Source organism: Peromyscus californicus, unplaced genomic scaffold (genome assembly GCF_007827085.1).
Source record: "Peromyscus californicus insignis strain IS unplaced genomic scaffold, ASM782708v3 Scaffold_8__1_contigs__length_139910024, whole genome shotgun sequence".
NCBI classification, from domain to species: domain Eukaryota; kingdom Metazoa; phylum Chordata; class Mammalia; order Rodentia; family Cricetidae; genus Peromyscus; species Peromyscus californicus.
The window spans coordinates 2,016,399-2,030,374 of NW_026294606.1; the positions used below are offsets into that span (position 1 = coordinate 2,016,399).

Sequence of the window (13,976 nt, forward strand, 5' to 3'; positions counted from 1 at the left end):
TTAACATCTGCGGATAACTGACTTGCACCTGAGACCAGCACCTTCCTTAGTCATCGGCAGACAGGCCCTGTAATCTGCCTGTTACTTGGGCTTCCTCTCAGTCATCTCTCAAAAGGCTAAAAGGAAAGTGGAAACAGCGTATCTTGATAAAGTTTACAGAACACCATGCAGGAAGGTAGGTGAAATTCCTCCCAACCACCACACTGAGTCTCAAATTTAGCACAATTCAGATTCCAAGCTGAGAAAGGCACTCCTCTTAGAGGTGACCAGGCACACCTATGATGGGTACAGAAGCAGTGAGGTGTCGACAAGGGCCCTCTCAGTGTCACACAGCTCAGTGGTAATAAAGCTGGCTCCAAAGCTACATTCAACATCTGAACTACCTCCTGAATTCACTATAATATCACCACTGCTTTCGGAACCTCACAATAAAGTGGCTTGTGAAACCACCAGCTTGAAGGAGACACTGTTGACCCCTTCACCTAGCCTGCAGTCTTGTTCATTCACCGCATAGTGACGTCACCTTGCATTTTATGTGTCAAACCATTTGGAGCTTACACTGTGACAATGGCAGCTACAGCTCCACAGGACCAGAGGTAGCACTTATCAATTTGTAAAGGTCCAGGCAAAGGACACACCCGGAAGGGCAGGTCCTCTGCTGAGTGACCTAAACTCTCATTAGGGAGCATTAACTTCCATACAGAGGTGTGTGACAAGAACACTGCCCTTCTGCAAACACATCTGGACTTGGGTGGTCTGACAGTCACTAACCCACCCTGACTTGTGACACACTTGTTGGCTGGCTGCACCTGTGTTCCTCTACTGCTTGGTCTCAGCACAGAGGACAAAAGCCAGGGGCCTGAGGTGGGAACTCACCATTGAAAGCCAAGAGGATGCAGACAACACCCCTTCAGTGCTTAGCTGATACAGAAAGGTTTTTTTTTAATGACCATTTGCCTTTCTCATTTGTTCATTTTGGTGGTCGGACATTTATTATCTAATTTGGTTTCTATTTCAAGGGAGAGTAGGCTGTATCTACCAAAGGCCAAAACCTAAAGTAATCTGCAGCCACTCATGCCAGAAACAATGAGCTCTTGGGTGCACTAAAGGTCCATATTGCCCATGCAAAGCTCCGGGCCACACACAGAGCTGACCTTTAAAGACAGCTAAGAGAAGAGCTCGTGTGTCCTTCATGTGAACTGGAGAAGCCCTGCAGTGTAAGAAAAGGAGAAGACAGGTTCAAGGAGAAAAAGCAATCACCATTGCTCAGGGTCCTCTAATATGTGCCTTTGTGGTACCTATGTTCACCAGAAGCAAAGATGGAGTTATGTGGAATTAGGTTAAAAAACACTGCTAAAAATTACCAAAGACCTTAGTCTGGGCCTTGTTGTGCCACTAACTAGACCTTCAAGGGCTGGCAGATAACAGCACTTCTCAAGGGGCTCATCTTACCATGGTGAGGAAAGTAGGCATGGTTCTCCAAGACAGGTCCCTAGCTGGTGATTCTAGAAAAGATGACGCAGAGGAGGCCGTGCCCAAGAAACACACCATATAAACACCAAACCTATCTGGTACCATATAACGGTTCTTCACAATGGAGAAGGAAGAACGATCCTGTTCTCTAGAAGCAGGATACTCTGGTGGCAGGAGCTGGAACAAGATGCCCTGGGCACTGAGGAAAGCCCCATCGGGAGCCACTGCCTCAAAACCCTAGATGCTGATTTTACCATCAAGATGTGCAATGATGCTAGGTGATGCCAGGCAGAATCAAGGCACCAACTCACTGGCCTGCTCCTTGAATTCAGGAAAGACATTACGTTTCTGAGGGACAGTACTGAGGAGGAAAAACTAGGCAGAGAGGCTGGGGCAGCTGTTACAGGGCATTAGGTGGCTCCCATTGACAGACTCACCCTCCCAGCAGCTATCTTCCTGCCAGTTCTCTGATTTTACACAGTCCTCTCTAAAGAGCTCTCTCAACGAAACAGTCTCACTACAGTGAAATCCTGCATGGCAGTCTTACTTGTTATGAGTGGCATGCTAGACTCTGAAGGGCATCATGTGAGTGCAATCACACGGCCTGCTTACACAGCAAGCCTGCTGACTTGTAAATGAGCTGGGGCTTGATTTGGCCTCCTAGTTGAACATGGCAAATACCAGAGTCAACATCCACAGCTCCTCCTAGGTCTCTGGCTCTGGGACAGATGCCTCTGTGGCTTGTTGATCAAACACACTGACCTCACAGGCAGGGTCTTTACCCTACTATCCAGCACACTGGGTATTGATACACTGTTGTGCTTGAACAAACACACTAAACACAGAGCAAGTATCTGGACTCTGTGGGAAGAATATGAAATTGAAGGATGCTAAGTGCTTAGCATGTATTTAGAAAAGGAAAGTTGAACAAAAGATTTCTCAAAATATAGCATAACTATAGATCCTAACAACCAACCCCAGATCTACTCATGCAGAGTAGGAGCAGGCTGAGCCTAAGAGCTCTAACTTGGCTCCTGAGTGATCCTGATAACCAGTGGTCTCTGACCCAAGCTTTTGGGGGCTATTCTTCTAGTAGGCATCTCTTCTCTCTTTAACAAATAACTTGAACCACTCACAACTAACTCCATCTCTCTCTTCTTGTTTGTGGTTGGATCTGGTTCACAGCCCTAGTCTGCTTGGAGCTTATTATGGTACAGAGCAAGATGGCCCCCCAGTGTGCAGCAACATCCTGCCTCCGCCCCCTTTTGGGATCACAGGAATGTGCTACCATGCCTAATTCTTCACCTTTCCAAAGCTTGTTGCCCTGGCTTCCTTTTCCTTCTGCCTCAAAAGGCACAACAGATTTATTTTAGTTTACTAAACAAATACTAGATTGCTTTACACCGGTGCCACATGTCTAAATGTATCTGCATCAATTTGGCCTAGTTTAGAATTTTCATTTTTCTTTCCCCAAGCAAAAAGGTCCTCTAATGTTCTTCAGCCAAGAAAGCCACTCTCACATGAATCATACATAAGTTCTGTGAGCTCCCTTTAAAAAATGTATGTTCAGTTGAGAAGCAGCTCAGGGGTGAGGCACACAGCCAGCACACATGAAGCCTTGGATTTGGGCCCTACCAGCACAAGTTCACCTACACAGGCATAATGTTTAGTCTGAGATCCTAAAAGACACAGACCTTTGGTTTCATTCCATTACCAAATTCTCTGGGCACTACAAAATTGGCATTTCAATCAGTTGGCCATACTTATTCACTTTTAATGCATATGTATGTATACATGCAGGTGTGGATGCATGTATGTGCATAAACCTGTCTGTGGAGGGCTGGGGCCATCCTCATGAAGGCAGTTCCCCTCCTTTGATATAGGGCCTCTCACTGGCCTGAAGCTCATCAATTAGGCTAGACTGTCTGGCTCCCATACCTTCTTTAAAGACTCCTGTGTATATGCAAGTCCCATCCCACCCCATGTGCTCTCTGGCTACATACTATTGGTCAGATAGTTAATGCTACTTTTTAAGTTTTTGTATAAATGAACAACTCTAGATATGAAAGTTCAAAGTTGAAAGCCAAGGGAGAAAGAGTCAGTCTAACTGACTCTTCCTCCCTCTCCACTGAATCAATTCATCATGTTGAGGAGAAAGTGTAACCCTTCACCCAGGGAGTTATCTTTCCAATAGCTCTCACCTGGCCATGCTGTGGAATTACCACTCAAGCAATTGTTACACCATCAAAAGCCTCTGGTGACTCCTGAATCTTGTTGAGACCTCCCTGCATCATTTTCAAGTCCCCATGTGATCTGGTTGTGTCCTGCCTTACTGACCCCCTTGGCAGATATTGCTCTCTCTACATAACAAGCAACCATACACCTGTTCCTAACAGAGGCTGGAAAGATCATGACTCTAAATCACAAACACATCACCCTGTGGATTCCATCAGTAATTTAAAAGCAATTTACTCTTCTGTCACTGGTGCAGAACCACCATGGTACAAGTGGTCTTTGGAGGGGCTGAGAGTGAGTGTGTGGCTGACTAGAAAAGGCGACTCCTGCCACTCTTCTAGCAAGAAAGGAATTTGCTCCTGGAGCCAGACACGATCCCTTGTGCTGGTTCTGACACAAGCCCATCACAGTTTGGATCACCTACCATAGCTCACTGGGCACGTCAGTCCCCACCCACAGTGACCTTCCTGCCTTCCACCTCAACCCACCTGCCCTTCAGAACCAGCTTCCAGTTTCACTGTAGTCTCGGAGTGACATGCCCACACGATCTCTAAAGCTAGCTTTGGGTTGCTTTCTGCTGTGGGTTGATTATGTAGATACTTTTCCCTCCTGAACTCATAGCACCTTCCCTTACCTTTCCTCTGTCCACAGCACCTCATGAAGAATGGATGCCTGGGCACAGGAAAGGAGTGGGATGGGAGGGCTTATTTCAGCAAAGACGGTGCTTCCTACTATATTGTGGAGGCCTGTGTCAGGATGGATCCTGGAGCAATGCACATCAACCCCTTCCACTGTCAGGAATTCCACAGTGGATTCTTGAGCAGTGCACAATGTCAATGCCTGCCCCTCTGCAAGATGGAAGAGCGAACTCTTCCTTTGTTTATTTCTCACTTATTCCACTAGACATGACTTTCAAAAGTACTTAGCATCATTTGGGACCAAAAACTATACTCAGAATATATATATATATATATATATATACACACACACACTCTGTATGCTGTGAATGTGTTGCTCTGATTGGTTGATAAATAAAATGTTGATTGGTCAGTAGCCAGGCAGGAAGTACAGGCGGGATAAGCAGAGAGAAGAATTCTGGGAAGAGGAAGGCTGAGTCAGGAGAGACACCAGGGAGCTGCCAAAGGAGCAACATGTAATGGGACACAGGTAAAGCCACAGAACATGTGGCAGCATGTAGATTAACAGAAATGGGCTGAGTTTAAGTGTAAGTCAGTGGTAGGCCTGAGCTAATGGCTGAGCAGTTTTAATTAATATAAGCTTCTGAGGGATTATTTTATACGTGGGCTGTGGGACTGCTGGGGCTTGGCAGGACCCGGAGAGAAACTTTCCAGCTACACTCCACAGGATTAAAATGTTGTGAGGCTGGCTTGAATGACCTTTATTGGGTTAAAGATTTCCTAGAAATTTGGAATTTGTCAGAAAATTAGAGGTGAGCTTTGATGTGGGAAGACTTGTGTCACTCCTCAGGTTGATGACATAAACCTCCAGTATCTCAGAGTGACTGTACTGGAGGTAAGAACCCATCACAGCAAAATGAAATCACCGTGCAGGCCCTAACCTAGTGCAACTGGTGTCCTCACAAGAGGAGGAGACAGGCATGGAGAAATGAATGCGCATGCACGCACACATATACACATGCATCCATACATGCACCCGTTGGGGAGGGGGATCTGCAAAGCAAGGAGAGGCCTCAGAAGAAGCAAACAGTATAACCTTAGATTTCCAACTTTCAAAACCGTAAGAAAATCAAACTGTTGTTAAAGCTGCCCTGCCTGTAGTACTTAGTTACAGCAGCCTAGCAAATGAATCTGAGTACTGAACTATAAATGGCAAAATTAAAGAAAATTGGGCTAAAAATGAAAAGGTGACTCTGCTGAGCAGTACAGCAATTTGAAGAGCCTATGCAAAGAGTCAGGCACCTCAATGGACTTCGAGTGGCTGCCATGAGTCATGCTCATTTCAGATGCTGCCTCAAGCAAGCCAGAGAGCTCACTCAGTGTATCTTTAAGGAGCCTTGACAAGATGTTCAGTCACAAAGTGACTAAACAAAATGACAGCGAACTTATCCGGACACACAAGTAGACCATGCCATGGGCACCTCCATATGAAGATGATAGAAATTTAATTTGATGAAAATTTCAAAAATTTCATTTCAGTTTTCTTGATTGACCATTAAATGTAGAATTTTTATAAATGCCCTAGGATTAAATATTCTAATAGCCTCTACTATTAGGTGGAAAACATTATATGAGCATGCTACAAGAAGCCTACAAGTCATCCTTCTGAGAAACCAGCTGGTATTTTCTACACAGAAAATCTATCCTTGGCTACAAGAAAACAAAACCTCTGCAGCAGACCTGACTGCCTTTCCTTAGTTCTGTGACTTCAGCATTTCTCCTGTAGGGCTTCCATCTTCCATTATTGGCTTGTGTGATCTTTGGCAACTTCTAGATGTCTGCTTGGAAAAGAAGTGGCATTTCCCCCAAGATAGCAAAATAACCTTCTGTTCTCAGTTCTGGAATTCAGGCCAGTGTGGGAATTCAGGTGGATCTCTGCCTGTTTCCAGGACATATAATGCAACTGACCTGCCAATCATCTCACTGTCCTCTGTGCTGCCCTTTTTTTGTTGATTCTGATTCTACTGCTGGGCACATTCTTCTGAGAAGGTGTAGGTGCAGATGGATCTGAGGTTCACTTAACTTAGTGTGAGGACTTGCTCAGATCCCTTGGAACAAGTTGACTAGGAGTGGAAATTGGGAACAGAAACAAGGTGGGAATTAGTTCCTGTCTTTGAGAGGCCTGCTTGAACTTGGCAGTCCAACTCTGTACCTGTGGATTGAAATAAACTATGGACAAGCAACAGAGACCTGTGTTAGTCATCTCCACTTTGACTTTGTAAACTTTAGATAGTTTCACTCAAGTCTACTACATGGATGACTTTAAGGTATGATGACTTATATGTTAATCTAACTAACAGATGCAGAACAGTTTTGCTCAGCAGGACACACACAGGCCATGAGAACACTTCTACTCAACGCCACACACACAAGCCATGAGAACAGTTCTACTTAACACAACACACACAGGCCATGAGAACACTTCTACTCAACACAACACACACAGGCCATGAGAACACTTCTACTCAACACAACACACACAGGCCATGAGAACACTTCTACTCAACACAACACACACAGGCCATGAGAACACTTCTACTCAACACAACACACACAGGCCATGAGAACACTTCTACTCAACACAACACACACAGGCCATGAGAACAGTTCTGCTCAGCAGGACACAGGCCATGGGAACACTTCTACTCAATACAACACACACAGGCCACGAGAACACTTCTACTCAACACAACACACACAGGCCACGAGAACACTTCTACTCAACATAACACACACAGGCCATGAGAACACTTCTACTCAACACAACACACATAGGCCATGAGAACAGTTCTGCTCAGCAGGACACACACAGACCACACAGCAGTTAAAGCTTCTCAGCTGCAGGAGTGAGGAGATGTAAAAAGCTGGGCATGGAGGCAAGGACCTGTTATCCTAGTGCTGGGGTAGGGGTGGGGGTGGAGACAAGAGGATCTCAGGAGTTTGGTGGGCAGCTAGTCTAGTCAATTAATGAGCTCCAGGTTCAGTGAGCTCTTGCAGAAGACTGAAATTCAATTCCCAGCACCCATGTTGGGTGGTGCAATACAGACAATAACTCTAGCTCCTGGTGATCTCACGCCAGTGCACATGCACACACACACACACACACACACACACTCATATATACATACACAAACAAAAATAAGTCTCTAAAAAAAGTCAGGTAGAGAGTGTTAGAAGATGATACTAGGTGTCAACCTTTGGCTACCATAGTTGCATGCACAGGCACCCCCCCCCCCAGATACCTACACAGAAGCATTTTTTTAGTTATTAATTTTTTTAGCTGTAATTTCGTGATTTTTTTTTCAATCAGAGACTTGCTATGTAGTCTACACTCAGCTGAAACACACATGATCTTCCTTGCTTCAGGGCTGCAGTTATAGGCATGCCCCATGACACTCAATGCAGTTGCTACATCTTAAAAGTAAGGCATAGCAGATAAAGTTTTAATAGGTTAGTTCATCTTACAGTATCTGAAGGACTGGTCCATGACCCCTGTGGGCATAAAACCTAGAGACACTCCAGCCCCTTATGTAAAGTGGTGTAGGTACAGCACATGGTCTTTCAGCTGTCTCCAGTTTGTCCAAAACCTAGCAGAGGGCACACTCCTGCTCCAGGAGGTCTGTAGGTGTTCAGTTCAGAGATGGTTTCTTTTAAGAATACTTTGACCTGTAACTGACTGAACTTGTGTAGGACCCAAAAATATGGGCACCAACTGTACATGTGTGGCTAACATGCACTCAAACACTACATTTCAATATGTGGCTGAATTTTTAAAATTAAATGTTTTACTTCATTTTTCTTTTTTCTTCCTTCCTTCCTTTCCTCCTCCTCCTCTTCTTTGTTTTCTTTATTGGTATGAGGCATCTTAATCTGAAGTTTTTGCAAATTTTATCTCTACCCAGATACTAGTTTTAATCATAAATGCTTGGTTTATATTTTTACTTCATAAAATCTACAGTTGAAAAGTAGATTCATTATTATACCTGAAATGTGTCAAACAACAATAGATTTATTAGCTTTTAAATTTAGACATATTTAATTAAGATTAGACTTAAGATTCGGCCACTCATGCCAAGTGTTGGCACAGGCCTGCAACCCCACACTCAGGAGGCAAACCAGCAGGGTCTGTGTGTCCCAGGCCAGCCTGGGCTACATGGCAAGTTTTAGCTCAGCTTGGGCTATGCAATAGGACCTTGTCTCAATAACTAACTAAATAAAGTTTAGGAGTGTGGGTATGCTAGATATAGTTCAAGTGCTTGATGCTGTGCATTGCCAGTCACTGCTCTGTCAGACAGTGGGCCCCTGAACATCAAAAGGGGCTCAGCAGAAGAATGGAAACATGCTCAACACAATAAGTAATGTGGGGATGCACCAGATATAACACCTCTTCCTGGGAGACAGCTCGAGACACACACAAATAGCAACAACATAAAGCCAGTTACGATGGATTCAAAACAGAAGACAGACGCTGGAGAGATTGAAAAGAGCATGTGTAAAAGAGACTGATGTTTGGAGTCCGGCAGTTATGGTTACCCATATATGCCCAGAAGGGCGGGACAAAAAGTTCTAACAGGATAGCCTTGGGCAGTATGGAAAGCATCAACCAGAATGCCAGAGAGCATTTTTAGAACACTGCCAATAAAGAGAGTTTCACTGAGGATGGATTTGAACTGTTTTGGGAAAACTCACTTGATATTGATGTGGATGACAGACAGACAGACAGACAGACAGAAAAGAGTTTGGCTGCTACATGACCAATTAGCTACTGCACTAGCTCAGGCAAAATACAATGAGGAAAGAGTGCAGGTTCTGGGGAACAGGACTGTGGATTTGCTTACACAGGGACCTCAGTACTTGACAAGTTCCAGAAGGATCTTAAGAATGAGAGGAGGGTTCAGAGGCTCTGTAGCACTTAAACCAAGGAGAACAAAGAGCCTGGATGGAGAAATGCCATCTCCAGTGCTCTGTACAGAAATGTCATAACGAAGGTTAAAACATGACTATGCGGGTGAGGGGGTGCCTTAGGGCAGACATGAAAAGAAACAAGCATGTATGGCATTGATTGAGTATGCCAATCGAGCATCTGGGCAATGGTGTGACGGCAGTCAGCAGCCTTCACTCTGCCTGGGGTCTAACACAAATGGGACTGAGATGGCTGTATGCACACACTAAGACACTGTATAGAAGGTCTGTGTATCCTCAGGAGGGTTCTGGAACCAATTCCTGGTGGACACCCTGAGACAGTTGTATACTATTCCAACACGAGGTTGGGGAGCTGACAAAATTTAGTCTGGTACCATCTCTCAGGAAGCAGCACAGCCATCAACACTTGCTCTTCAGCTTATACCAAAGGAAAAAGGAAAGTAATGGAGATACACTGTCTAAAAACTCTTAAAGTTCTAGTTTATTTTTTAAAGGCTGAACACCTACTACACAGCACAGAAAGCAGGAGTCAGCAGGCCTGGATCACCACTGAGACTGACATAGCAGTAGCTCCACAGCTCAGACTTTGCTTCTGGTTGGCCTTGCTAGAGCTAATTGTTTTTAGTTTACAAATGGTAGAGAGCATACCCACCATGCACAGGGCCCTGAGTTCCACCTCTTGTATCTCAAAACCAAACGAAAAAGGTAGAGAAAGCATAAAATACATACTTATAGATTGTGAATAATGGCTGAAAAGATGTATACCAAAGCGTATACATCTCTCGATGCCAGCCACAGTGGTACATACTTGGAACCCCAGCACTTAGGAAGTACTGAAGGGAGAATGGGGCAGCCTCAGCTATGAGAAAGTCCAAGGCCAGCGTGGGCTATATGAGACCCTGCCTCAAAGACTACAGCAAAGAAAAATAAGTCACCTCTGGGTCATTTTAATTTTCTTATTTATAGTCTTTTTATATTCTAAAATATAAAATGTGCAATGTTTTCACAGAAAAATTGTCATAAAAGGCAACAAGACCGAGGTCATAGACAATTTCAGTCTTTGTAAGGTTACAGGGCTGAGGTATTCTTTAAAGAGGTTGGCTCCAATTCTTTGTCTCTGTGGGTCTCGTGCCTACTTCAGCTGTTCCTGAAGCTAGGTCCATTACTTTGTTTTTATGATTTCCATTCAGCATAACCGTAAAGGAAAGTTGGGGCAGACCTTCCCGAGAAGACAAAAAGCCTCTGCAGCCTGTGGGATGGAAACTTCATAAGAGAACATGGGTCTCTGTCATCAGAGAATTCAAATGCTGGAGGACAGAAATTCTGAAGAGAACAAAGAGCAGAGAACCTGCCAGTGGTGTTTTGTCACTCCAGGGCAGGCACGCTAGTAACTTTATATTATAATGACGGGATGAAGAACAAGGTGTCCCATTCACTCTGTGCTCCTGCCACCACAGGGTCTCAGGCCCTGCCAAGCACTTCACTGAAGTGGAAACAAAAAGAAACTTACAAGGAGTGTGAAAGGGGCTGAGAGCAGGTAGATCACCAGCAGCCACATAAATAACCAGAGAACTTGGTGGGGGAAGAGGTGGGTGATGAAAAGACACCCTGTGATCACGCACCAGCCAAACTTATGCACTAAATCAGGCCTGTTTCTGTCTGCTGCTGTTGTTTTTACTGAACAGTTACGCACTCAGGGAAATGCCAGTGGGCCTTAAAGATAAGTTATAGCTGGTAAGCCTCATTGCACCTGGCTGTTTCGACAGCAGGTTTCATCAGTTCAAGGTAGAAAGTCTGTCTATGCTAAGCTGTCACTAATGCAACTAGAACTTTGGAAGAAAAGGTTAAGCTCATAGGCCCATCTCACTCTTCCTTATTCCTTTCTGCAGTTTGTAAGAAGCAACCTCCCCTGTTGCCGCTAAGAGGAGGGTCAGCTCAGCCTCATACTTCACCTGGGGCAGCCTGCTTCTGGGCATGCACTGCTCAGGGTTCAGGACTTTCCTTCCCTCCTGGCTAGCTGATACAAAAAAGGGGGCTTGTTCTAGAGCAGGGAATTGGGGGTTGGCTGAGCTTCCAACTCGGCCCAGCTTTCAGCCACACCAAGAATGCCTAGGAGCCTTCTATAGGCTGGTATAGACCCACAAAGCAAACTCCACAGAGACTGCCAGACACGCCCCATCTAAAAACACTTCAGGGTGAGGCTGGTTCTCAGAGTCCTCTTGTTTGGAAGTCACCTTCTTAGAAACCACAGGCTCTCATGACATACCTGACCTTAAAGTGCTGCCTTCCAGGCCCCATGCTGCCTCACCTCACCGGTTTTGTTTAGTTTTCATTTCTTTTTTGGTTCCCAGAGAGATTGAACCAAACAAGTAACTGAGCGGGTGGTGTCCATTTCTGAACTGAAGGCAGTGTCTCCCAGTGAGCTAATGGTGGCTGGTAGTAACATTTCTCCTTGTTTGAAGGCTATTTGAACACCTTCCACTGCATTTCATGGGTCACAGACATTCATAGACATCCAGACACGTCCAAGCAGAAGCTCATATAACCAGCCACAAAGACAGAAATAAGCAGGCTACAGGGACTGGCCTGCCTGAACGTGGGGCCAAATTTTCACTGCCACAAGGGTCTGTCCACAGCCACCAAGGTCTACTACAATAATAGGCCTGGTCCTTAGCCCAGCATTCTGGCTAGGGAGGAGCCAGAATCCAGGAGCCTGGATTATCCAATAGATTCTAGAAGCATGGACCTGGGCAATAAGCAGCCCCCTCTGCTCTAGGCTAGGTGTTCCCCTAGGGCTGGTAAAGACTTCTCTCTCACAGCTACCTATGACCTTAAAGGGGTGGGGGAACTGAGTCCAGGTCCCCAAGACAAAGCAATGACTAAATGCGTAGGGAAGTGGCCTGATGCAGGCCCTTAGGTATCCTAGGGAGGAAGTTGAAAGGCAGGGATTGGAAGGAAAACAAGCATCATGGTCAGGTAAAAGCTGTGGCAAACCAGATTGCCTGTTTGGCTATACCCAAGACCCAGCTGGAAGCCTCCTGCTTAACCCACTGCAGGTATTAAACTGTTGCTTGGAGACTCCACCCAAAATACCTAGCATGCTTCAGATGACCTCACTTGACACACAATGCAGTGGCCACTGTCACATCCACCTACACCCCACAGTACTCAAGCCAGTGGCTACTGGGAGTCAGCACTTTCATAGACATATTTAAAACATCACAGTCTGGGCTGAGAGGCTAACAGCAAGCTTTACTCTGTTCCTGAAATAGTTATTTCAGGTACCTTGGGTATTCCGGAACACTCAAGCCAATCACGGACGATGTTCTCAACAGACAGGCCGAGCCTTCAGAAACAAAACAAGAACCGAATGGTTAAATACTTCAGAGCACACATGGCCAGGACATGGCTAAGTACTCGGGCAGAGGAGGAACCCACCACATCAGGGTGATCTCTCCAGGAAACAGGAACATCTGCATATGGAAACTGTAGAGTCACAAGCAAATAGCAACAGGTACCTTTAATGCTTTGAGGTGACCTTTAGGAGGACCAGGAACGTTCCTAGACTGCCTGCCTGCTAGAGGACGCGAGGCAAGCGTGGCAGCACGTCTGTGAACTGGACAGTAACACAGGCTACAAGAACAGGGCACACTGTGGTCAGCCCACCTGTCTGTTTTCTGGGGAGGACCACATCAAATCTCTCTGTGCAATATTATGAATGCTTGTTACATTGGCTGAGATTGTTTTGCTTTCTTGCTCTGCTGACTTCATGAGCTTATAAAATCACTAAATATCTGGGATATCAATAGCTGCTGGTCTTCCTTCAGCAAACCCACCTCCCTTCATCCCCTTCCAGACAATTCCTGCCCAGGAAGAAGGCAGCCTGCCTCCTTGGGTAACCCCTATCACTCCCCGTCCTCAACTTGAACAGTGTCTAGTGCACTTGGGACTCAATGATTTGGTTACATCACTTTTACTGTCTCCTTGAAGGATGGAAGCTCTCTAGCTACCAATCCCAGCACTCACCATGTTCCTGGTAGGAAAGCGGGTTTCTGTGGAGATACTTTTATATGAATGAATGAATGAATGAATGAATGAATACACATTTCTTGGGGCAAGGAAATAGTTCTGCAGGTAAAGCTTCTGCTATTCTAGCCTGATAACCAAAGTTCCATCCTAGAACCCACATATAAAGCTCTTGTGGCAGCATGCCATCTGGAATCCCAGAACTCCTCTCATGGGAAGGGAAGTGGAGACAGGACAGCTGCTCTGAAATCTGTGGGCCAGCTAGCAGAAAACAAGAGATACCCTGCTTTAGCAAGGTGGAAGTTGAGAGCTGAGTCTCCAAAGTTGTCTTCTGGCAACCACGCACAGGCATATGAACATACACAGGCACATAAATAAATTTAAGCATCAAAGCAACTCCCCTCTACAATTTCTCTTTTGACAACAGAAGTTGTAGAAATATACAATATAACAGAAGGCCAAGTGTGGTCCACATGGGCTTTTGGTTGGGAATCAGCTTTCAGTGGGCTGGGGAAACAGCACCTACTAGGGAAGAAACAGGTTATGCAGGGAGAGGGTCTGAATTTCTACAGCCAGTGTTTCTCTATAGGACTAGTAGGTAGAAGATGGGGAGAGAACCTA

The 13,976-nt window shown here is 45.4% G+C and overlaps 1 protein-coding gene across 10 annotated transcripts in view; it reads right to left on the minus strand.

The window, feature by feature from the left end:
* Nucleotides 1-13,976, minus strand: part of Aopep (aminopeptidase O (putative)) — a 348,639-nt gene that overhangs the window by 120,779 nt on the left and 213,884 nt on the right. For 8 of the 10 annotated variants that reach the window (XR_008215920.1, XR_008215921.1, XM_052729075.1 and 5 more), the window contains one exon: nt 12,615-12,675. The exons of the other annotated variants lie outside the window; for them this stretch is intronic. Coding sequence is in view for 6 of the 8 variants with exons in the window: in XM_052729075.1 (XP_052585035.1) it covers nt 12,615-12,675 (61 nt within the window). In the remaining 2 variants the exon portion in view is untranslated. The remainder of the gene's footprint in view (nt 1-12,614; nt 12,676-13,976) is intronic. 10 annotated transcript variants of the gene reach the window in all.